General features: G+C 41.8%; 2 protein-coding genes across 6 annotated transcripts in view; one reads left to right on the top strand and one right to left on the bottom strand.

Moving 5' to 3' along the window:
* Positions 1–2,830, bottom strand: part of SLC25A20 (solute carrier family 25 member 20) — a 29,296-nt gene extending 26,466 nt beyond the window's left edge. Inside the window, exon 1 of the mRNA XM_057706121.1 lies at positions 2,643–2,830. Coding sequence (XP_057562104.1) covers positions 2,643–2,747 — 105 coding nt within the window. The 5' untranslated portion in view covers positions 2,748–2,830. The remainder of the gene's footprint in view (positions 1–2,642) is intronic.
* A 6,129-nt stretch (positions 2,831–8,959) lies between these two features.
* ARIH2 (ariadne RBR E3 ubiquitin protein ligase 2) overlaps positions 8,960–25,334 on the top strand; it is a 47,854-nt gene continuing 31,479 nt past the window's right edge. For 2 of the 5 annotated variants that reach the window (XM_057705170.1, XM_057705172.1), the window contains exons 1-3: positions 8,960–9,098; positions 12,169–12,232; positions 13,642–13,984. In XM_057705170.1, coding sequence (XP_057561153.1) covers positions 13,736–13,984 — 249 coding nt within the window. In that variant the 5' untranslated portion in view covers positions 8,960–9,098; positions 12,169–12,232; positions 13,642–13,735. Of the gene's footprint in view, positions 9,099–12,168; positions 12,233–13,641; positions 13,985–25,334 lie in introns of those variants that run through there. The other 3 variants (XM_057705171.1, XM_057705176.1, XM_057705175.1) reach the window with 3 other exon arrangements.

Genomic DNA, 25,334 nt, shown 5'->3' with positions numbered 1-25,334 from the left:
GTCCCTGTTGTTGCTGTTTTAAGCCACTAAATTTTGGGATAAGTTGTTACACTGCAAGAGATAACTGATACACCCAGTTATATACATCTGCAGTCTTTTTCCTCGCTGTTTTCCCTGCTCTGAGTTCTGCTTCCTCATCCTTCTCAGGTTGCTATCATACTAACTTTTCTAAGACACCATTTTCACATGCTGTTCCTCTATTTCTTTAAATTTCTCATTCTTGATTTTTTTTAGGACCTATATCCCAGACTAAGGAAATCACTCTCTAGGTAATGGAGGTGACATGCATCTGAGGAGTGCATGGGACACAACAGTAGAAATGTCCAGAGCCTGCCACTGCTTTTCATCCCAAATCCCTTATTTGGCCTTCAGATCCTCCATGGTCAGGCACAACCTGCCCAAGTTAGTAGAGAGAGAGAAATGGACCAAAACTTCTGACTGATGCCTTTTTGTGATTTTGTATAAATCGCATACTTGTCTCATCCTGACATCCACCACCCAGGCCCAGCAAGAACATTAAAGTCCTCCGTGGCTGGTCTTATTTAACCTGGCTCCCACTGCCAAGCCTATATCCACTTTCACTCCTGCCTTCCCCCTGCCCAGAACACCTGGGTCTCCCTACTTTTCCAGTCAGAACTCAGCCAGCCTTCACACCTACCATAAATCCTTTCTAAGCTGAAGTGCTGCAGGTCTTGCCTTCCCAGACCAGTTAGTTGCCTTGGACTAACTCTAGGTCAAGTGACCTAGGAGTTACTTGGAAAATAGGAAAGTGCCTCTAGGTCAAGTTTTTTTTTTTTTTTTTTTTGGGCACACGGGCTTAGTTGCTCCGCAGCATGTGGGATCTTCCTGGAGCTGGGATCGAACCCGTGATCTCTGCATTGGCAGGCGGATTCTTAACCACTGCGCCACCTAGGAAGCCCCCTAGGTCAAGTTTTAATTGCAGCCCACCTGGCTCTCTGAGGTCAAAAGGACAGTAGTCAGCAATCTGTGGTTTTGGCTTAAGCTAGGAGACTTTCTGGCTATTAAAAATGCAGTGAGCATTTTCAGTCATTTACATTTCAGTACAGAGGTCATTGGGCCCTTCCTGGGAGTAACATCTCATGGGGACGAAGGACAAGAGGATATGGAGGTAGGAGCAATGTTTGTATTAGGGAGCAACAGGGTTTTGCTTTTCTTTAAAGAGAGGCCCCAGATGCCTAGAATTAACAGGATCAAGAGTAGAGAGTGACTTCCCTGGTGGTGCAGTGGTTAAGACACCACGCTCCCAACGCATGGGGCCAGGGTTTGATCCCTAGTCAGGGAACTATATCACACATGCATGCCACAACTAAGAGTTCATATGCCACAACTAAGGAGCCTGCAAGCTGCAACTAAGGAGCCCGCCTGCCGCAGCCGCAACTAAGACCCAGCACAACCAAATAAATAAATAAATATTAAAAAAAAAAGAGTAGAAAGAGAGGCCAGACAATTCTTCTCCCTTATATCAGTGCTGCTTAGAATGACCACTGTCTGGGAAGCCCTAACACACATGGCATTTATCAACTACTTAATAAACATCTGATTCCATGTTTCACAGTGCCCAAACCAGCCCAGTTGCTTTAGTCCCGGTCTTCCAATAGAATGACCCCAGATCCTCTCCTAGATGAAAGGCAGCAAAGAGCTTCCTGCCCAAACGTGCCTAGAGAATGTCCCCAAAGCAATTTCTCTGTGGAGGAAACCCAATTCAACATTCTAGTAAGTCCCCTACACAGTCCCCTACACACTCTATAAGACTCATGTCTGCTCCCCACAGGCTCACCCTGGTCATGACGTTAATTTCCTCGAAATGTGTGCAGAAAACAGTTTAGAAAATTAGGATGAAGCTTGGAATGCTAAGTCACAGGGCGAGGACTTTGGTCTCCAGCAAGGCCTTGCAGAAAGTGTTGCAGGGGAAAGAGTTGATGCCTAATGTGAGGATAACCAGGGAACAAGCCCTGATGAGTTTCCCCCTTCCCAGAGTCTCAATCTGACCATGGCTTCCTCACCAGGTTGTTGTGAGAATCAGCCTTGCCCTGGGCAAAGCTGATCACTTGCTTTTCTTGGAAGGGGCTCAGTCCACTCCAAGCAAGGACATCCTCGCTTCCCACAGGAGGCCACTCAGGCTAAAGTTGGGCTACAGGTGGTCAAGAAAGGTGCAAAGGAGATAGTGATGGAGCACTCTGGCCCCAGAAGAATGTGTCAAAAGACCTGTCTAGAATAACCGCGCTCAGTCTTTAGCTCTCTTTCTGAAGCGGGATTTACAGATGCTTCAACCTTGCTGATGTTAGGGTTTGCAGAAGTCGGAGCTTTGGGGAGGTGCTTTTTCTTTACCATCCCCAAAGAAATGGCGCCAGATCAGAGGAGGGTGCCGGACAGAGAAATTTTTTTAAATCAAGAGCCCCTGGTGGGCGGTTAGAGCCTGCTCACTCTGCACCGTCCAGCTCTTTGGGGTGCAGGAATAGTTTCCTCAACCCCCAAAAGGGGCGAAAGGGAGACTCCGTAGACTTCTCACGGAAGCTCCCACGGGCCCCGCTTCTGCCCCGGACCAAGCCTCGCGGGAGACCCTGCCTTCCGCGCCCTACCCGGGCCTCCTCCCTCCAGCCCGCGCCTGGGCCTCCTTGCACCTTGATCGTGTCCAGCGGGTGGCCCACGAACACCAGGCACATGCCTCCAAAGCCGCCGGCCAGCAGGTTCTTCAGCGGGCTAATGGGCTTCGGCTGGTCTGCCATGGTCCAGCAGTGTCCGTCGGTTCCCAGCGAGTCCCGCTCCACTGCCCCAGTCGCGGCGCCCGCGCCGCCGACCTTTCACCCACTTTCGGGTGGGCGGGGCATGAGCCCAACGCAGGTTGGGAGGAGGGCCTACACCGCCTGCCGGGGCCCGGCTTCCGCCGGGAGGCGGTGCTTCCGGCCGCAGCTCCGCCTCGGTAGGCGTGGCTTGAGAGAGCGGGGCTGGCCCCGATGCCTGGCAGGTAGTGTTTGGGCGTAGCGTGGGGTGGTGGACTTACTCCTGCACAAAGTCTTCTTGGACTCCCTTAAGCTCTCGATCCTCCACTCACTCCGCAGAAGTCGATTGCGCTCTGCTATGTGACAGGCCCCTCTTCAGGTGCTGGAGGCACAGCTGGTAGCACAGAACACGGGTCCCTGTTCTTGTGGAGCTTACAGGCCATAACAACGATAAGTAAGTGAAAAATTCATAGTGTATCAAGTTGTGATAACTACTGTGAAGAAAAGTCTGGAACGAGGATTAGAGTATTGGCGTAGGGCGGGGCAAGTAATTTGCAATTTTAATTAGGCGAGTAAAGGACGATTTCACTGAGAAGGTGACTGGATTCAAGACCTAAGAAGTTGAGGAAGTGAGTTCTATCCAGAGATATAGGGGGGAGGTGGAGGGATCTTCCAGGCAGAAAAAAAGAATGCAAAAGCCCTGGGATGGGCTCTGCCTGGCCTGTTTGAGGAACTACTGGGAGGCCTTTGTGGCTAGAGCAGAGTTAGGGAGAGGAAGGCATGGAGGTAATGGTGGCATATCAAGCGAGACTTTGTGTGCCACTGTAAGGACATCAGCCTCTCCCCTGAAGAAGATGGGAGCTATTATGGGGTTCTGAGCAGGGGAGTGACATAGTCTGACTTATGAGTTAATAGAATCTCTCTTACTGTGGGTGAGAATAGATTAGGAAGCAGGAAACCTTGAGGAGGCTAAATATCATGGTCAGAGATGCTGGACTGGATCAGAGCACAGCAGTAGAGGTGGTGAGATGTGTTTGGATTCTGGATATATTCTGAAGGAAGGACGTAAAGGAATTGTTAATGAACAGAATGTAAGGTACGTAAGAGAGGAGTTAAGGATGATGCTAATGCTTTTGACTTATTGACTCTAGGTGGACAGTATTCAGGTATTCACTGTATTACTTTCATCATTTCTGTATGTTTGAAATTTATCAAATTAAAGAGCTGTGAACAATAAACATACCCCTACTCTGCAGCAGGGTAGCTAACCTGTCAAGCTAACCTAATAACAGCCTTCCTCTGTAGGCACTCCCAGGCTAGCAGGAAGCCTAGAATGGGGAGAATGGACCATGTATGCTAGGGGTGGGAAGATTTGTGACAGGATCAGGATTGGGATCAGGAAGTGACTGCACCTGACTGGTGCAGAAGGCCTGTAGGGGAGTGGAAGGCAAGGAGGCTGGGGCAAGGCCCAAAAGTCTGTTTACTCTTTATTAAAGGCTTTTTCTAGGTGGGGATGGAACCATGGAACAATTTTAAGCACAGAGGTGACATGGTCAAGTGTGTTTAGAAACTGTTTTGGATGGATGAATTTGTGTTGGGAGAGAATGGAAGCAGGGAGACCAGTTAAGAGAAAATTACCGTGGTCCAGGCAAGAGGCAGTGAAGGCAATAACTGAGCCAGGTGCTCGTCGCTGGATTGGCCTTATTAGAAAGTCCAAGATTCAGGGTTTGGTAATGGGACCATGTTTATTTCACTTGTGACTTGTAGCACTCCAGCTGCAGCAGAGGAGCTAATAGAACAGCCCTTCGGATAAACCCTCCTGGTAAACCTTGACAGACCTGAACATGAACTCTATTCAAGCCCACCAGGTTCTATTAAATCCTCATAGGGTAACTGATAATATCCAATAAACAAACAGTCTTCCTGCTTCCTCATCTGATAAGGCTTACACACAGCTTAGAAAACTTATCTGAAATTTAATCTGACTGTGTCATTCCCTGGTGAAAAAACCTCCTCAGCTCCTCATTGCATAAATATAAAATATAAGTGGTTCAGGGACAGTGAAGGCTTTTCATAATTTCATGCTAGCTTACTTCTTCAGCCTTGTTTTTCCCTAGACTGTGTCTTCCTCTCTGAGCAAACTGAGCTTCTACTGGTTTACCACACAGACCTGTTGCTTAACTGACCCCACCTCCCACTGCAGACAGCCAGGCCTTTACATATCCTGTCCCTTTCAGCACAGATTATTCTTCCTTTCCCCACTCCATAACAAACTGATGCAGGAGATGGATACCAAGTTGCCCAGATGCTAGACATTGTCCAACCAGTGGTTCTTAGCCACTTTGGGGGTGCAGAATTCCTGACACCCTCTCCCTAGAAAAATGTACACATGCACGTGCACCTCCAGGTTTGCTATCAATTTCATGAGAACTCGAAGCTATCCTTGGACCTCACGTGAGAAACCTTTTTTCTAGACCCTAGGAATAAAACGTGAATGAGAGAGGCCTCCCCTTGTCACACCCTTCCCAAGAGAGCCCACACCTAGTGATTGAACAAGGTAGGGATTTAATGCCTGACCAGTCTGGCCTGGTATCAGATACTCTTGACAGGCAATATTCACTCCAGTACTCTCTGCTGGGTTGGCAGCAGCTTCATTGGGCCTGCATCACAGTTTAACTTCTGCCTTTGCCTAATTTTGCTTCCTGCCCCTTCCCTTTACATATGTTGGTCCCTAATAAATATCTTGCTCCCTAAACTCCATCTCAACATTTGCTTCCAGAGCGTCCAACCTGAGATAGTAGTATTCAACATCATTCCTTATCAAAATCAAAATAAAACCAAAAGGAAAAGAACATAAAACTGTAAATTTAAGGTTTGAAGTAAATTCCCTTGTAATAGATAAAGAGTACCTACTTTTTTTTTTAACTCAAACTAGTAACTACCACACTTTTCTTAGCAAAATTATTTAATGGTGAAATATTAGAAACTTTCCTATTAATGACAGGAACAAAGGTAAAGATGTTTTAAAATCATGATTACTGCTTAACGTTTTATTGGACATAGTAGCTAATGCAAAAATACCAACAGGAAGGAAGGGAGGGAAAGAAGTAGGAAAGTAAAGAATAAAAAGGAGAAAAGAGGGAGGTGAAAAAAGAGGGAGAAAAGAAAAGGAAGAAAATAAATTAAAAATTTAAATATTAAAAATTAAGAGTCCAAAATATCCCTATTTTCAAGTGATCCAAATACTTATTTTGAAAATTCAAGAGAATCAGTTGAAAATCTACTAAAATAAGCAAATTAAGTAAGGAGAGGGACACAAACAATGTAAGAATCCTATTCAGAATAATAGCAAAACCCATAAAGTATGCAGGACTAAACCAAAGATCCATGTGAATAAAACTATAAAAATTCAAATATATAAAAGAAAAACAAAATAAGTGTAAAGAAAGTGTAAATATTGAGTCTTTGCATGCAAAGACTCAATATTGAGGACATCAGTACTACCTTTGTTATTCTTAGAAATTCAGTGCTCTCCAGTGAATTTTCAAAAATGAAAACATGTCAATCTGAACCTAATGTTTATACAGAAGAAAAATTGTATGACATTGGCGAAGAAATTTGTCTTCTAGCTGATGTCCCAGACTTCAAAGGGCTAAGACAAATCATTCCCACTGTAGCCAGTCCAGATTCCTGTGCCACAGAAACCAAGAGAGGCAAATTTTATATTTATATATATGTGCAAATTTATTTTGAAAACAGAATACTACACACATCATTTCATATCCTATTCTTATCACTTAAGAATATATCAGGGATTTCCCTGGTGGCACAGTGGTTGAGAATCCATCTGCCAATGCAGGGGACGTGGGTTCCATCCCTGATCTGGGAAGATCCCACATGCCTTGGAGCAACGAAGCCCATGAGCCACAACTCTTGAGCCTGTGCTCTAGAGCCCGAGTACCACAACTACTGAAGCCTGCGCACCTAGAGCCTGTGCTCCTCAAGATTAGCCTGTGCACCGCAACGAAGAGTAGCCCCTGCTAGCCACAACTAGAAAAAGCCCACGTGCAGAAACAAAGACCCAATGCAGACAATAAATTTATTAAAAAAAAGTATATTACAGATACCTTTCCTTGTTAATAGATGCCTTAGTACAGACTTATTATTAATTGCTTTCTTTATTGTATATTTTACCATAATTTAACAAACCTTTACTTTTGGACATTTGGAATGCTACAAACTTTTTCCTATTAGAATCACCATTCTAAAGCACATACATATGCACATAATTTTATCCATATCTTTAAAAATGTTTTGGCTTAATTTTTATTTTTATATTTAACATATTTATTGCCCAAATGCTTTCAAGAAGGTAATACAAATTTCCACCCTAATATTGGCTTAATTTTTTTTAATAAATTTATTTATTTTATTGGCTGTGTTGGGTCTTTTTTGCTATGTGAGGGCTTTCTTTAGTTGTGGTGAGTGGGGGCTCCTCATTGCGGTGGCTTCTCTTGTTGCGGTGCATGGGCTCTAGGTGAGTGGGCTTCAGTAGTTGCAGTGCATGGGCTCAATAGTTGTGGCTCACGGGCTCTAAAGCACAGGCTCAACAGTTGTGGCGCACGGGCTTCGTTGCTCTGCGGCATGTGGGATCTTCCTGGAGCAGGGATCGAACCGTGTTCCCTGCATTGGCAGGCAGATTCTTAACCACTGTGCCACCTAGGAAGCCCTTGGCTTAATTTTTAAATCTTTATTTCCTGGAGAGAAATTGCCACTAGTTAAAAATTATGGTATTAGCATCAGTCCAGTAAACGTCTATTTAATAGAGTAATATTGAAAACGAGGTTGGATCTGTGCCCTTGAGAAATTCAGCTTTAGCAGGGAAAAGATAGAACAAATAAGGATACTACATGGGATTGTAATATATTATACATACACCTGTTTGCTTGATATGTGAATGACCTCATTCTCTATTTTGCAAATGCAATAATTGTACAGAAAAACTGATTGTTCCCTTTTATTCACTGGAGAGAATTTTTTAGCAGTAACCCAAAGTGAAGCCTTCTAATTAAATAAATGAGATTTCATTAGCAGAGAATATATTTTGGGTCCTTCCCTAGTGTCATCATGTAAAGGGATATGTTTTGTCATAACAAGTACATTGGATTATAGATAGACTTTTACATTGCTAATATATAAAATTCACAACCCTATAATTTGTTACTCATTACTATTAATTTTCACTCCAAATTAATGTGGGGCTCTCTAGTATTTGAATGCACCTGATTTGGGTATATGCTCCGAATTAAAGAGGAAGCTGAAAATCATGCATAAGAAATACACGAATACATGCAAGAAGCAAGAACTTAAGACAGCACATTACACACCGATATCTTGAATATCAGTGTATACACGACTCATGTCTATGGGTGGAAATGATTTAGGTTATCTACGGAGTTGCACAGCGAGGAGGCTACCTAACATAACTGGTTTCACACAGGCGTTTCCACGTTGTGCAGCAGCAACTTGAGTGAGGCTTCAAGGCTCTATCTATCCATAATACTTGACAAAAGCCCTAGAAGGTACTTAAAGTCATAATGGCACTTCCTATACTGTTTGAAGAAACTGTGCAGCAAGGCAGTTAAGATTCAATCTTGGGTGAATGGGAAGCCAAAGAATTAGGCAGCGAACTAGGCCGCGGAGAGAGGTAAGCGGAAGCCTGGCGTGGTCCTGTGAATCCGCGGCCACTAGCGACCGGCCGCAGAATGTAGGCAGAAATTCCCGGCCCTGAGCGCTGACCCGAAGAACCAGCTCTTCTTCGACCAGAGAGCGGCCGGAAAACAACAGTCCTTTATCCACTCCACGAATGTCTGGATGGCTTATCCGTGCCGGACACCGATTACAAACACTGAAGTGAGGAGTCTGTCATAAAAACCCTGGTTTAAAATATCCCGGGGGGCGGCTCCGATAGGCAAAATCCGGAAGAGACGCCGTGACCACTCTCCAATAAGCCGAACCTCCTCTTCTGCTGCCTCTCGCAGCCGTCGGCACCGGCACTGTGCTGGGCCCATTCTGGGTCGCAGCGCCGGACTGCTGAGAAGCGTCCGCAGACGGGCGTTATTACCCAGCGCCTGCCGCGACCCGGGCGACCGCGGGCCGACCCCTGGCCGGAAATGACGAAACTGCTCTGAGCACTTCCGGAGCTGCGGAGACGGCTCCGCCGGAGGAAGCAGTGCGGGCCTTGACCGGCGTTGGCCCGCCGCCTTCGCCGCCGCCGCGCCTGGGTCAGGTTCTTCTGGCCCGGCCCGACCCGGACTGGCCCGTCCGGGCTCAGCGGCCGTGGGGCCGCGGCTCCCGGTAAGTGAACGGCGCGAGTCGCGGCCTTGTTTACCCCGGCGGGTCGGGGGAGGGGGTGGGCTCTCCGCGCGCCTCCCTAGCCCGGCCGGGGCTCCGCCTTCGTCGCTGCCCGCGAGGTCCCGGTGCCCCTGGCAGCCAGTACACTGTCTCAGCGCCCTCCGCCACCCGCCCAGGGGCGGCTGAAGGCTAGGGCCAGGGCGGACCGGCGCGGGGCGTCTCTCCGTTTTTCCTCCTCCCGCCGCCTGTTCGTCTCTCAGAGAGGTCGGAGGCCAGCGCCTCTGACCTACTGGCGCCGGCGCATTTGGGCCCTCCTCGCCGGGCGCGCCGGGGAAACGCGCAGCCTCTGGGGCTCCCCACTCGAGTCACCATTGGGAGCTGTTGCAGTGCCACCCGCGCGGTTAGTTAACGCCCGCCGGTGAAGGGTGCCCCAGCGCGTGGGCTCCGTGTCCTCGCGGACATCCCGGCACCTCGGACGGGACAGGCGGCCCAGGAGCTTCGTCGACGCCTCGCCGGACGCTGCTGTGTTAGCCGCGGGAGAGGCGACCGTGTTCTCGGATGACTTCACCTCAGTACTGATTGTTTCCCTGTCCCATAGAACTTTCTGCCACAATGGTCATATTCTGTACCTTTGCTGTTAGGTAGGGTAGCCGCTAGCCACACGTGGCCATCGAACATTTGACTTATGGTCAGTGCAACTGAAAAAGCAAATGTTAGATTTTATTTAATTTTAAAGTTAAATGTAAATAACCACATGTGGTTAGTGGCTACCGTATTATACAGGGTTCATATTTTTGTACCAAGTAGTTTTCTTCGGAGTTGTGGAGTTAGTAAATGACCCTTCAGTGCTAAATATTATATCTGGGGTAAACGTTGTCAGACCCACCAAAAAGTCTGTGTTTTGTTCTTGTCATCTTTAAACTGAGAAGTCTTCTGTTTGAATTCTTTAGCCCAGGGTGGGTGGCAGGTCTTCTGAACACGTGACTTTGACGGGGTCGGGGGAGGAGTAATTTCTGTTACTCCTTTTCTGTTTGGGATGTAAGGATAATATTTAACATCCGAAGGAAATCAAAGCGTTATCATCAGGCCTGTTAATAACAATAACATACTGGCCCCTTTAAGCAATGTCAGCACTCTTTCAAATAGAATAGGGATATTTAGCTTGGAAAAGATTAAAAATTAAGGTTTTATTTAAATCTGGACCTAGAATACGCAGTAAGTATGAAAGGACATTCTCCTTTTTGGAAGGGAGCCTGAAGTTTTCCCCTGCTTCTTGAGTATTTAGTTGGTGAGAAGGCTATGGGCAACTTGTAAGCCCAAATTCTGGAGAGAAATCCAGAGAAAGTGAAAACCGTGCTTCTTTGTTGTGATTCTAGAGGTAGCTTTGTGGATAGTTTAAGGCTATGGATCTGGTGAAAGTATGATGCTGGACTCTACTGATTGTCAGCAGTGTGGTCCTAGGCAACTTACTTTATCTTTTTGAACTCTGGTTTCCTCATTTGTAAGAAGGGGATGATAGCCACTTTTTAGGGTTATAAACATTTAATGAGAAGGAGTCTGACATGAAAATAGGCTCTCATTAAATGAAAGCTATTATTGGTAGTGGATATTTTGTAGATGGGAGCAATATTTATAATGCTATTTATGCATATTTGCCTAACAAGCAGTATCTTATATAAAAATGCAGATAAAAGAAAACATTAAAAAAATCAATTTTTCCTCTACTATTTTGGAAATTATCTTCCACAATCATTGTTTGGACTTTGATTCTCATTTAGTTTATATTTACCTGTCTGTGTTTGAAGTATTTCTTTGAAAGTTATAAGCTCTGGTTTTCCAAGAAATTCAAAAGGATAAAGAAATGGACATACAATTTCTTTCTTTCTCTTTCTTTTTTTCTTTCTTTTATTAATTAATTTATTTATTGACTGCGTTGGGTCTTTGTTGCTGCACACGGGCTTTCTCTAGTTGCGGTGAGCGAGGGCTACACTTCATTGGGGTGCGCTGGCTTCTCGTTGTGGTGGCTTCTCGTTGAGCACAGTCTCTAGGCGCATGGGCTTCAGTAGTTATGGCACGTGGGCTCAGTAGTTGTGGCACACAGACTCTAGAGCACAGGCTCAATAGTTGTGGCCCACGGGCTTAGTTGCTCTGCAGCATGTGGAATCTTCCTGGAGCAGGGATCGAACCCATGTTCTCTGCATTGGCAGGTGGATTCTTAACCACTGTGCCACCTAGGAAGTCCACAATTTATAATTAAGTAAACAAATAGTACTTGTTTAGTCTTGGATAGCAGCATCTGTAGTTCTGAGAAAGTCAGGTAGTCCTTGAGTGTGTCAGAAGAGAGGTGGGAAATGGGTGTTAATATTGCCTAGTGGGCATTCTACTAGGGACATTTTTTTTTCCTTTTCTTTTTTGAGCCCTAACCACTGGACCTCCAGGGAATTCCCTCTTCTCTCTCTCTCTCCCCCTCTCTTTGTTTGTGTTTTTTTTGGTTTGTTTTCTTTTGGGGACTTTTTTTTATTTGAAAATAACTTTTTCATGAATAAAGTGAGATCTGAAATATTGGCAGTATTCTGTAGGTGTTAGATTACCACTTGGGGATGACTTCATGGTATTAGTCCAGTTTAAGTCAGTTACAATTTGCTTTGTCAACCTCTATGTAACATTAAAGATTGAAATTGTGGTAGTTAATCTAGGAAATCTGAACAATAAGAGTGAGGTCTTGCACAACATTGTAAATCAACTATACTCCAATAAAAATTAAGAAAAAAAAAGGGAGTGAGATGGTGGGTTTTCAAACTGAGAGAGGGAACTGGGTATCCGCTTCTATCACCAGTACTCCAGGTTAAATTATTGCTGGCTGTTTTCTTTACATACTTTCTTTTTTTAGAAGGCCACGTAACTCTGGTGAATATATAATTATGACATATGGATTTCTGTGGAACTTATAAGAAAATAATTTCTGGTCCCTTGCTGTTTGTCCTTAAATGTCTTTATTTTTTAAAAAATAAATTCGCAAACACAGAATACCAATTTTAAAATATATAAATAGAATTATCTCTTTTCATTTTAGATGGAAATTATATGATATAGACTATTTGGGTGACATCTTCCTGAAAGATCTTCAAGAATTACAGGTATTTTTAATTCAAATATTAATTCTTTCTCCTAAAGGAAAAATACCATAGTTAAGTTCAGTTATATTCAGTGGTTCTAGCATACAAAACAGTTTGGTAAAAGTCAGACTGTGAATACTGTATTATTGCCCTCTCATTAATGTGACTTTTTTTTTAAATTGGAGCATTTATAGTTAACATATCAGAGGTAGATTCACTGATGTTTTTATAATATCATTAAAATGTGGCTCTATAGTCCTTTAGATTGGTTACATATTCAGCACACATTCATTTTTTTTTTCCTTTAAGAACTGTTATTGAGATACAGCACACATTCATTTTTAACCTCTGTTTTAATTTTTTTTTTTTTTGGAGAGATCTACTTCAAATAGATTTTAAATTTACTCGTACTTTAGTATTTAATCCAGATTTATGTAAATTATTTACATACCATTCAATCCAAATACTTTTGCATTTTAAGGTCCTATTAGTTTCAGATTTAAATCACTATTTGATACTGTTCCTTGGAAATGATCACTTGAAATAATTCTTATGCAGCAAAGTTAATGGGTATTTGCCAAAATCTTCTCTGAGAAGTTAAGACTTGTGATTGTTTTGCTTTATCAACTAGTATTCTCTTTTCATTTATATGTAATTGAGTAACGTTTTGATCTGTGAGGATTTTTCAGTTGCTGGTTTCATTTGATCTCTTGTTTCTTTACCCTAAGTAGATTTTAGCCTTGATCCTAGGAAGGCAGAATATCTATGGTTTTCCTTCACTGTTGAGTCAGTTTCTTTGCCTCTAAGTACCCTTTTAAAGGATTAGTAGAATCCTTTAAAATGGAAAAAGAAGTTAACTTTGCAGACTAGAGGAGGATGTTGAAGAGCTACATGGTTTTTATTTTTTCTTAACTATGCACCTTTCTTTCCATATATCTGAGAGTGATGTCTGTAACACCAGTGGTATTCTTCCCTGGTGGGAAGGAACTGTGTCCCTCTTTATGTTCTGTCTGTTTCACCACTCAGTGGGGCATGATTAGCTGAGAGATTTTAAACTTTGGTTGTTCAGAATGCTTCTACTGTGGGAAGCCAGCTGTGGGAGTGTGCTTCTCTCTTAAGGACCCTGGCAGGAAGGACATATCTATGGGAATTTGACCCCTTGACATGGAGCAGATAGCCTGACTCTTTCATGCCAGACCCTTCATGTGAAGTTACCATTTTTAACTGCTTCTGCCCCTCCAGTAAAGGGTTTCCCTTTGAAAGTCCTGGGCAGGGAGAGGATGGTGACATTTCCTTTATTAGAGGAGAATTGGAATAGGCCATAGTGGGGGTAGGACCAGGGCTGTGTTACTTTGAGTCTTGAATGGTTTCTGTTACAACTTCTCATAGTGAAAGTAAGTAACACTTATTTTTTTCTTCTCCTCCCTTAGAAGACAAAAACTCTAATGCATTTGAGAAAGTGGTAAAGTTTGGGGGGAGGAGAAAAAACTGCTTTCCTGATCTGCAACTCTGCTGGATGTTAAGATGTCTGTGGACATGAATAGCCAGGGGTCTGACAGCAATGAAGAGGACTATGACCCCAATTGTGAGGAGGAGGAAGAGGACGAGGACCCTGGGGACATAGAGGACTATTACGTGGGAGTAGCCAGCGATGTGGAGCAGCAGGGGGCCGATGCCTTTGATCCTGAGGAGTACCAGTTCACCTGCTTGACCTACAAGGAGTCCGAGGGTGCCCTCAATGAGCACATGACCAGCTTAGCCTCTGTCCTAAAGGTGAGCAGTGTTGTCAATTCCCAAGTATAATCCCTGCAATTAAATCTAAATATGAGCTGTTGCTAACGTCTCCTGCAGACTGATCAAATGGCCTGTAGCTTTAAACCAAATATATGTTGCATCATCTGGACACATTTGATGCATTTACTTTGTTTGCTAATATGTGCATATCTGAGGACCTCAGCTTCCCAGACTACTAGGAGTTAGAAAGGAGAGATGGGGTGGATTCAGGAAAAATAGACCAGAAGTACATAGAGGCAGAATTGCATAGATTAACACTTGTTTCAGAAAGTCTTATGAAACTTTATGAGGTAAGATAGGATAAGCATCAGAATCATCGTCCTCAGCACAATAGTGTGTGGGTGACTGATAGATGTTTTAAGAGAGGTACCCAGATCTCCATTTTGCTGTGAATAATCAGTACTTCTGGGCTAATAAGCTCATTTGTTTCATATACTGATGACTAATGTCTGATGTTGAAAGAGACTTTAGCAATAACTAAGAATTAAGTAAGTTCTCATAGCTTGTATTTCATTGATTTTGGGGGGTATTAAATTGAAAAAAAAATTTTTAAGCTCTTTATTGGAATATATTTCCTTTACACTCTTGTACCAGTTTTTGAGGTACACGAAAGTGAATCAGCTGTATTCATACATATATCCCCATATCCCCTCCCTCCTGCAACTCCCTCCCGCAACTCCCTCCCCCCCATGAAATTTTAAGTTATCAACAAAATTGGTTGTTCTAGCAAGCATCTTAAACTAGCATACTTTTCAATGTCTTGCACCTCAGGCCGGTTATTGTCTTCACTATGTACATTTTGTACTATGTAATGTTACACTAGTACACAGTATACCCACATAGAACACCATGTACTATGAGTATTATTATTATCGTCATTTAGACAATTTCCCAGCGTGTTTCTTTCTCTTCTAACATTGGCCATTATGTGAAAGTGGGGACATTTCTTCTACTTTACTGTTTTCGCTGAGCTTCCTTTCAGGAACTGTTGCATAGATTTTGTTTGCTAAAATTGAAGATCAAGAGCACATTGGCATGATTTCAACCAAATAATTTTCATGTTGGTATTTAAATGGAAATAACTAAGGTGTGCCATGGGTGATTACTGTAAAAGTTGCTTTATCTACTAGTTCAGGAACTTTTTTCCCAGGTGATCGGCAAAGGCCAGCTAATACCTTGGATTGGATACTCAGAGCTTTATTAGCAACTAGCTGGAAGCTGAAAGCTAAAGCTTTTTGTGCGACTCACTCCTAGAAACGTGCAGATTTCCTCTCTTGTGCTCAGCAGAAAACTGAAGAATGGAGAACCTCTGGGTTTGGGATCTCTACACCATAATGATAGCAAAGCTGCTGGGACCTCTGCTTCCCGAGGGCATTTCCCTGATAGAAAAGAGGCATCAGATCTTTACCTTTCTCATTATGCACACCTCTCCCTATTTGGTCAACTAGTTTCTTTTACTTTAACCATATTATCCATAGTGTTGGCATTTGAAAGTAGAAAAGGAATTGTCAAGTGTATGGTTCTGGACAGTATCAATTGACTAAGTTCATCAGGATGTCCACATCTATGCACAGGAATTCTCTGTCAAGCCCCCTGTGCTGACTTTCTTACCCTGATAGAAACAGCTGAGGGGCACAGGCCCTCTCCTCCCCCTCTTTTTCTTTAATTGTGGTAAAATCTATAAAATTACCATTTTACATCCTTCCTTTTTATTAAGCTGTCATATTGTTGACATCCTGGAAAGCTTTCCCTTCATCTCCTCACCTTTTAGTACCCTCAGGGCTCCTTCAGAGTCTACCTTGTGCTTTCCATGAGTGAGCCTCCTCGAGACTCTCTAGAACAAAGTGGTCTCCTCTTTTGGTCCCAGTGCCTAAATGTTTATTAGATCATATAATGCAGTCTTCTGACTGCTTTATGTTGTTTTACCTTTTCACATATTTTTGTATATTCTCTCCAATTAGATTGTCGCTTCTTGGAGGGCAGAAACTACATTTTACCTTATCTCTACCATTGTTCCTATCACAGTGTTGCATCCATAATAGATATTGAATAATTTTGGGATACTTGTGGATTTCTTCAGCTGTTGATGATGTAGCTGCTGTTATTGGTGTGCGCTAGATTCCTTAGTCCCTGATGTACATCCTTTACTGTTGTAAAAGGGCATTATTCCGGCCCTCAAGATCATGAAGAGCAGAACAGAAAGAACCTGGAACAGAGATGAAGGAACATAGAGAGATGGCAGAGAGTTGAAACCCCAGGAAAGGGTTAAAGATAAAATGAAGCAAAGAGGAAAATAATCCATGAAACTTTAAATGATGGTAAAAGTAGAAGATGGATTTTTTTCCCCCTGCCTCACTGAGGAGCGTGTTCACACCATTTCCTTTCTGGGGCTGGGCAGCAAAGGTCCTGGCTCTTTTGGTGGCTTAGCTGCACATAAAGGGGCTCAGTGGTGTTTTAAGTCGTTCAGCAATTTGACCAAAGAGGATAGGCAGAAATAGCTTGGTTAAGAGTAAAGGATAAAGGAGAAGGAATCACACACAGTCTTCCTCTTTCAGGCTGGCTAAAAACTAGCATTGGTTTTATTTTTGTATTTAAAAATTTTTTGAGACAGGAGGAAATAATTTAAGTGCTGAGTTTACAGAATGATGTTCACAGGTGCTTTGGCTACTCTCACTCCCCTGTTGCATGTGTCTCTGAGATTGGAGCTCAGTAGTCGTCACCCAGGTCAGTACTGATTTCCCTCATTGGTCACGGTGCTGTTTGCGCAACTCTGTGATTTATTGAGATATTTAATTCTTTCGTATGATTTAGGTGTTATTCAGCTAGTAGGAAATGTGATTTGTATGTAGTTTAAAATTAGAGCCTTATGAACAGCTGTCCATGAACAAAAGTTAAGTTTGAAGAGTGGCATCAATTTTCCACAGATCTTTGTTACTTATTTTGTTGTGCTCTGGCAATTGCCTATGGATGAGCCATAGACTAACATAAAGTTAAGCCTTCTGTTATCTTTTGGGAATTGAAGTTTCTTAAGTAGAAAATTCCCAACTGTCTGGGATACTGGGCTTTTGGTTTAGTGAGGGCCCTTGGTGTCAGAGGGTAACTTTCTGTATATATTCTGGGACCAGTCCTTTAGTAAGATCATTAATTGAGAAAATCAGATCCAGGGCTGAGGATAGGCAACAGAGAAAATGCTTATCTGTTATGGGGTGAGGGGGACTGCCAATGTTCAAATAATGGTGAAACAGAAGCCTTGTTTAGAGAATAAGCTATCATCCTACACAAATGGAATAGTCGTGAAAAATGAAATGATTGCCAGGTAATGTGGATTGTGTTGTAAGGGGGGAAATCTGTGACAAATACTTTAGTGATATTTGAGTCTTTAAAGAAAACAAAGTTACCTTTTTTTTTTTTTTTTTGTATTTAAAGTTACCTTTTTTTACATGCTGTTTTTTTTTTTTCATGCTGTATTTTTATATGAAACTTATGCAAAGATTGTTATTGCTGCTATAGATGAGGGGAGGCCTTTTGTAGTAATAACAGGCATTTTTGTTGCAAAACGTGCTGTAGTTAACTTAGAAGAATTTGTCATTCAGTGAATCAGGTTGTTACTGTTCCCTGAATCACATGAGGCATTTGCTGTCAGGCTGCTCAGGAAGGGGCTTAGGCATGGTCGAGCTCCAGGTAGAGCCCAGGCTGGCTTTATTGGTGATGGGCTGTAAGCATCTCCCACATTATGTGCTCCTTCTTTCAGTAGCATGTTAGGGCTGTGGACAGGAGAGGCAGAATGTTGCTGCTCAGAGCCCCACCCATGCTTCATAAAGGAGAAGAGTAGTCCATTTTGGGCTAAATCTAGTCCATGGAGCTACCGTGAGCTATCTGAGCTTTGTGTGGATGGGAGAACATTCAAGATGGAGTGCAACAGCAGTGCAAGTAACCAAAGTCCATGGGTCCATTAAGCATGGGGATGGGGAAGTTATCTTCCAGGCTGGGGTGGGAGACTAAGATGTGTAGGTAAAAGGGAATAAAATGTAGAGGATGGTGAATGCAGCCTAAGGTGTCTTTAAACTTCAGTGCTGAATTGTGCTGCTTACTTTCTCAAGCCTGGTTTTCCTCAAATAGGGTTAGAGAAATAAACTGGTTACTATGAGTGTTTTTACTACAGTTCTTGCTTTACAAATTGCTGTGTTAACTGCAGTAGAGCTGGGGAAATGTTCCCTAGAACACTATTCTGCTACCCTCTTGCTGGAATTTGTTTTAAGATCTAGTGTTTGCTATTCACAAAATGTGGCTGGAAGAATCTCTCAAAGTTCTTCTGCGGATCGTTTTTCCCTTTCATGGGTGAATCATGAGTTTTCAGGACTTCTGGCTCTGAGTGCAGAAGTCTTTATAGTCTCTTGTTCACAACAACCTGGTTTCTATGCATTTGTCATTTTTAACATAAGCAGTTGATAATTTTTTTTTTTTTTTAATTGGCTGTGTTGGGCTTCATTGCTTTTCAGGGGCTACTCTTCATTGTGGTGTTCAGGCTTCTCATTGCAGTGGCTTCTCTTGTTGTGGAGCATGGGCTCTAGGTGTGTGGTCTTCGATAGTTCTGGAACTCAGGCTCAGTAGTTGTGGCACACGGGCTTAGTTGCTCTGCGGCATGTGGGATCCTCCTGGACCAGGGCTCAAACCCGTGTCCCCTGCATTCTTAACCACTGCGCCACCAGGGAAGTCTGCAGTTGATATTCTTAACAAAAAATACCTTATATTTATGCTTTCTCTCAAGTGGCACTAAGTTTTTGTATAATATCTGGAAAAGACTGATTTTATTTATTGTCAACTTTCTTGTATCCTGGTATAGCTGAATTTTAAGAACATTTTACTTTTATTTATACATTCATTAATTAACCAAGTAATGGTTGTTTTCTTGTTACTACTCATGGGAAAGTATCTTTAAGCTGGGCCTAGTAACACTGAATGTTTGTGTGCTGAGCAGCCATCTGATTTCTATTTTTATGATCTGATGTCAGGTTTCTTTGCATGCCTGTATCTCAGTAGAATCTAAATTAAATTCCTGTGTTTCAGATAGTTGGTTGTTAGTGGATGTGTTGACATACTTCACCATGCTTTAGTCTGGAAGTCTGATATGTTTTACTGGTGTATAAATTTATTTTTTAAAGGGAGATGAGAAATGTCCAGAGTCACATTGAGAATTGCTTAAGTACAGCTAGGGCTAGAGTTGTCCCTGTCTTGCCAGCTTAGAAAGGTTATTGTTATCATTGACTTTGTGCCCTCACTGTGTACCTGGCACCACATACAACATGCTCACTGTCTTCCAGGAAAGAAGCTCTTCATCAAATTCAAGGCCAGCTTTTGTTCTGATCTTTTCTTGTACTTTCACACTACCTTAGGAACTGTGTAAACCATGTGTAATCAAGGGGTGATTCTAATTCCATAGTTGTCCTAATCTTGAACTTATTTATATTTAAATGTTTATTGTTGAGACGTTACTACAGTTAAAGAATATCATTCATAATTCCATTAACCTAAAATAAAAGTTTTCTTCCTTGCTTATTATCCTTTAGGTTTTGTCTGTATTCATAGATAGTGTTACTGTGCTGCAATTCGTTCAACCAATATTTATTGAGCACCTACTATGTGCCAGGCACTGGGAAAATAGCTGTGAACAAAATAGACAAAAATCCCTACTCTGGGTGACAGTACATTCTGTTCATCATTAAGTACATGTATTTAGATATTTTTTATGTAGATTACAAACATTTCCGCTTATTTATATTTCATCCTCATAAGTTATTTTATGTATAACACACCATCTTGTTCTTGAACCATAATTTGCTCAAACTTTCCCCACTGAGCATTTAGGTGAGTACTTATGTGTTATAGTTACAGAGACTGGTTACATTGCTGTGGCCTATGTGTTGTTGAGCCTGGGCCAGTGGTCAAGATAATCGGGTTTCAGTTCCTTTTCTGCTATTTAATATAACATAACCCGGGGCAAGTTTCTCAACATCTCTAAGCTTTGGTTTCCTCATCTATAAAATAATGATGATTAGTACCTTCTTCACAGCATTAAGTGAGATGATGCATGTAAAGTGCCTGGCACAGGAGTGTTCAAACATAGTCATGGTAGAAGCAGGGGAAGGGTTGAATAACAAGAATATTGCTTTCACATGTTTGCTGTAGTTCCTTAAAGCACATTCTCAGGATTGTGCATTTTGAGTCATAGGGTAGGAGCCACATTGAGGAAGGCTCTGGGTGACATACTACTGATTGATGCTTCTGAGTGTGCGTGTGATTGGATCATATATTTTGGACTCTTTTGCCTTTATCCAAAGCCTCTGGTGTCCTCCTGGGGCCTGCTGATAAGAAAATGAAAAATAACACAAACTGAATTTTGAATTGGGACCAGGAAAAAGTTATAGGGGAATGTAGTCTGTCTTTTGTTCTTATATTTCTGATTAACTGCAGTGTTTGGTCTTATACCTGCATTGACAGCACTTCTTAATGAAGTGCTTAGCTTAGTTAGTTTTTGGATCCTTGTTACTGAGGCACCTTCCTTGCTTTATTTTTTTTTTTTCCTCTGCAGCGCCACACAGCCTGGGGGATCTTAGTTCTTCAACCAGGGATCGAACCTGTGCCCCCTGCAATGGAAGCACAGAGCCCTAACCACTGGACCGCCAGGGAATTCCCAAGCACCTCCTTACTTTAACTTTTGCTCTGTCCCAATATTGCTCCCCTACTGCTCTAGGAAAAGAGGGAAGAGTTGTAGGTAAGATTTGAGAAAGGTACAGACTGAGACAGCAGGAAGCTTCTCATCTTGCTCATCCTGAAATGTGTCTGCCTGTGGCTTGATTACTTAAACTGACATGAATTGTCAGAATTCGAAGCTTATGTGCGTTCTCTTTTCTTTAAACTATCACGAGCCTTTATAAACATGAAATGGTTTTACTGTGATAACTGCAAGTTATCAGTCATAAATAGAGGAAAGTTCAGGCGGGAAGAGTGAGAGGTTTGTTTGGAGATGTTAACAGGAGAACAGAGCTGTTCTTATAGTCATGAACAAAGAGTGGTCTCTATCTGGGAATGTTGCTCTCTGTGACTAGCAGTTTCTATCTTGGCCAGTACATGCTCTACCCACTCATTTCCTTTTTTGCCTTATTTTACTAGTCTATTCAATGCTCTCACCATCATTTTCCAGTCTGTAGATAGCATTGCTGCCTTTTACGAGAAATATTCCAATGCCATAAAACTTGGCTTTCTGGATTCTCTATCTTAATTGGTGATAACCACCATCTACCAAGCTGGAAACAGGATTTACCCTTGACTCCTTTCTCCCATGAAGCCCTCTCTGATCTCCAGGCAGAGTCAGACACTCTTGCCTCTGTACTGCTTTGTGCATGTTTCTCCGCGTGTACTTACGCTACTTGGAAATTAGTTGTTTGTAAGCCAGGGATTGAACTCTTTGAAATAGAGGTCCACGTTTTTGCTTTGTATAACAGCACCTAGCAAAAATGCCTGGTTATGTTTTATCAGTAAGTGTTGCTTGCGTTGATCTGAGTGCCTAAGCCCAGGCCAATAATTGCAAAAGTTAAGGATCTAACCCCAAGGCTCTACTTCTGTATGTTCCCATTTGTAAACAGAAGACATGCTTGTTGAAGGGTTTCCATGAAGCCAGCTGACTTTTAAGTACAGATAGTATATACCTAATGGGTGTGTGATTCCCAGCTTGGTATGTATGTCGGAATTAGTTTTGGCAGTTCTTATACGGAAGACTGAACTTCGTACAGATATAATAAAACAAAATCTTCAGAGATGAGGTGAGGAATTTTATATTATATTCATGTGGAAGTACAAAAAAATTGTGAAATGATTCAAGTTATCGAAATGAGGAGAGAGTACATCCTTTCCTTGGCTGCCGAAAAGATATGTCTAACATTCAGAGTGTACTGGTTTTGTGAACAGAATGGGAGTAGGATGTATGCTGCTCATATATACTCACAATTTGGATAGGTTTCCTGTAATATTTTTAATGTCTAAACATAACTTCATATTTTCTTATCAAAATAAAAGTGGGTTCTTATGTCCATGTTGATAATGAGTAGCTATAAAAATGACTAATAGTATCTGCAATCATAAATACAATGTGAATATTTTAAAGGGTTTTTATTTTATGACACTGTGGTAGAATACCTCAAGTCTTTGCTTCAAGATGGTTGGCTGCCCTCACATACGTTTGTCTCTTCTCCATTTGTTTTTGTTTGTTTCGTATTCAGATGTCTATGACAGTTTTATTTGCAACAGCCAAAAACTGGAAATAATCCAAATATCCACAAACAGATGAATGAACAAATAGTGGCATACCCATAGAACAGCGTACTCTCATCACTATAAAAAGAGTGGGCTGCTCATATAAGCATCACTGATAAATCTCAAAATATGCTGCATGAGGGAACTCTGGGGGAAAAAAACCCAATTTATTTCAATCGTATAAAATACTAGAAAATGCAGATTTATCTATTGTAAAGGAAAGTAAATTAATGGTTGCCTGGAGAGCTGGGGAAGGCAGGAAGAGAGAGATTGTTAAAGAGCATGAGGTAAATATGAAGATGCTCCTCCATGTTTAAATGCCATGAAAATGGACATAAAGGCATAGACGTTATAAACACAGAATAACAAAGAGGACGTGTTGGGGGAGCATATGGGACATCATTGCACATGGGAGCCAGTTTGTCCAACATATCTTTGAAGAAGTTGTGGGCTCTAATTTGACTGACAAAGACTGGGAAAGATAAGTGTGCTGCAAATGGGGAGATTAATTAAAGGTCTGTATGTAGAAGAGTCAGCCCTGCCCTCCTTGGTCTCTCGGCAAAACAATCTGGATAATCTGGGGGAGAAACAGGGCACTTAGAGAACGTAAGATTTGGCTCTCTTTATTTGTCATTTTGGGAGCCCTTAAATCTTTTTTTTTTTTAAGTAGAATTTTTTTTAATTGATTATAAGTAGATATACAGTAAATGTATGTAATAAGGACATGAATTTAACTTTTAGCACTGACCAACTGGGTTCGAGGCTCCAATCCCCAGCCCAATAAAAAGCTAGATGGGGGAGCCCTTGAGTCTTGAGTAATAGCTGCCTATGATCAGTCACCCTAAAGAAAAGCCTGTCAGTTGGCAGGTTCTGTTCATGTACACAGAGCTAGGATTCATTTCCTGAGGCTCCCTTTTTAAAAACTGTATAAAATTCACTATTTTAAAGTATACAGTTCAGTGGCATTTAGAACACTCATAGTGTTGTGCATCCATCTTCTCCATCTAGTTCCAAAACATTTTCATCACCCCAAAAGGAAACTTGGTACCCATTAAGCAGTTACTTTCCGCTCCCCGCATCTCTGGCAACTACTAATCTGCTTTCTGTGTCTCTTGATTTACCTACATATGTTATATAAATGGGATCATGCAGTATGTGACCTTCTGTGTCTGGTTGCTTTCTCTTAGCATAGTGTTTTTGAGGTTCATCCAAGTTGTAGCATGTATCAGTACTTCATCCCCCCTTTTGGGTGACACTTCATTTTTTAATGTGAATAGCTAACCAAGAATCACCAGAGATTTGAAGAAAGCATGCAAAATGAAAGAGAAACAGAAAAATTGACCTTAGCTGAAACAGACCAGTAGGTAATTTTGCTTGGTTTTTGTTTTTGGTTTTTTTTTTGCTTGGTTTTAAAAGTGCACTATTTAGTATTTGCCAAGATACTCAAGAAGATGTGACATCTATAAAATAATCAGAGATGCTATCAGGAAGAAAAATCAAAACAAAAAGAACTTGTGGAGATGAATTATGGGTTTGCCAAGTTAAAAAATATTCCATAGATCAGAAGATAAAATCAAGAAAATCTCTCAGTGTACAGTCAAAATACAGGCAAAAAAATGTATGTGAAAAAAGAGACATGGAGGTTCAATCCAGAGATCCAGCATTTACTAGAATTTTTGGGAAGTGAAAACAAAAAAATGAAGGGGAGAAAATATTAAAGTATAAGAAGAAAAAATTGAAGGAAAGAAAATATTAAAGCATAAGAAGAAAATTTCCAGGAGCCAAAGGGAGGAGAGTCTTCAGATTGAAAGGGTCTATTCAGTGCCCAGAAGAATAAGGAAAGACCCATTGCCAGAGTTGTCCTGTGAAATTTCAGAAAAACAAGAATAGACAGAAAACCCTAAAATTTTCCATAAAAAAACATAAGAACCATAAAAGTTTCCATATACCAGGTCTTCTAAAAGAAATGGGAATCAGATGTCTCAGTAGCAGCAGTGACAACCAGAAGACAGTGGAGCAGTGGCCTTCAGTCCTGAGGGAAAATAGTTTCGAATCTAGAATTCTGTCGTTGCAAAATAAATTCATTTTCAGATGTGCAAGGACTCCCAAAATTTACTTCCCTTGTACCTTTTCTGAAGTAGTTACTTCAAGATGAAAATCAAAAATGAGAAAAATAATTCAGGAAATGATTGAACTAAGCTAGTAGTCCAGTGAAGTCTCATGTTCAGCTGTGTAACAGGCCTGGAAAACGGTCAGCCCAGATTGAAACAAACTTGGTGGGAGCCAAGAAAAATTTCTTCAGGAAAAAGAATGAGGTGGATTCCAAGCAATAGATAGAATGAAGAAGCTGGAAGATGGTTGGGATGTGGTGAAGAAACCATAGGTCTCTTCACAAGGGGCAAGGGAATTAGAATTCCCATGCAAAGCAGAGAAACTACACACAAAGAAGTCACAAGCCAAATGAATGTAAAGCAGACACACCATGTGGCACAAGTATAAGTGATTGGCAGCGACTAATAATGATAATGTATTTGTGCCTGATGTGTGAACATTCTTCTCTGAGTGGAGCAAGGATAGTGACATTGGAAGCTCAGGGTAGAAAATTCAATTCTGGTCCTGTAAACAATATCTTAAAATTATAAAGGCTACAGATAGAGGAACTGAAAGTAGTGATTTAAATATCAAAAAGTTGGAGCTTGGATGGGAGTGGGTAGGGAGTGGTATAAGTAAACTAAGTCTGGTAGAGAATTATGGGCCCACTCAGCGATGTTGGTAACAACCAGAAGAACCCAGACAAGTGACTGGGAGAGATTTCTCTTGAATCGGAAGACTGGGAGGATAGCAGTGGGGCTGGATAGAGTGGCAGATTTTGTTCCTTTCATCAAAGTGCTTTGTATGCACCATTTGATTTTTTTGTTCAGTGGTAATTGGGATAGGTTAAGAATTTGTTGATTCCCAATAAAAGAAGTGTTTCTGGGTGTCTTCTGTTGTCTTAACTTTTACATAGATGCTAGGAAAA

This window comes from Hippopotamus amphibius, chromosome 13, assembly GCF_030028045.1.
Source record: "Hippopotamus amphibius kiboko isolate mHipAmp2 chromosome 13, mHipAmp2.hap2, whole genome shotgun sequence".
Lineage (NCBI taxonomy): Eukaryota > Metazoa > Chordata > Mammalia > Artiodactyla > Hippopotamidae > Hippopotamus > Hippopotamus amphibius.
The sequence above is the reverse complement of the archived record's forward strand: the minus strand, read 5'-3'. Positions and strand labels throughout refer to the sequence as shown.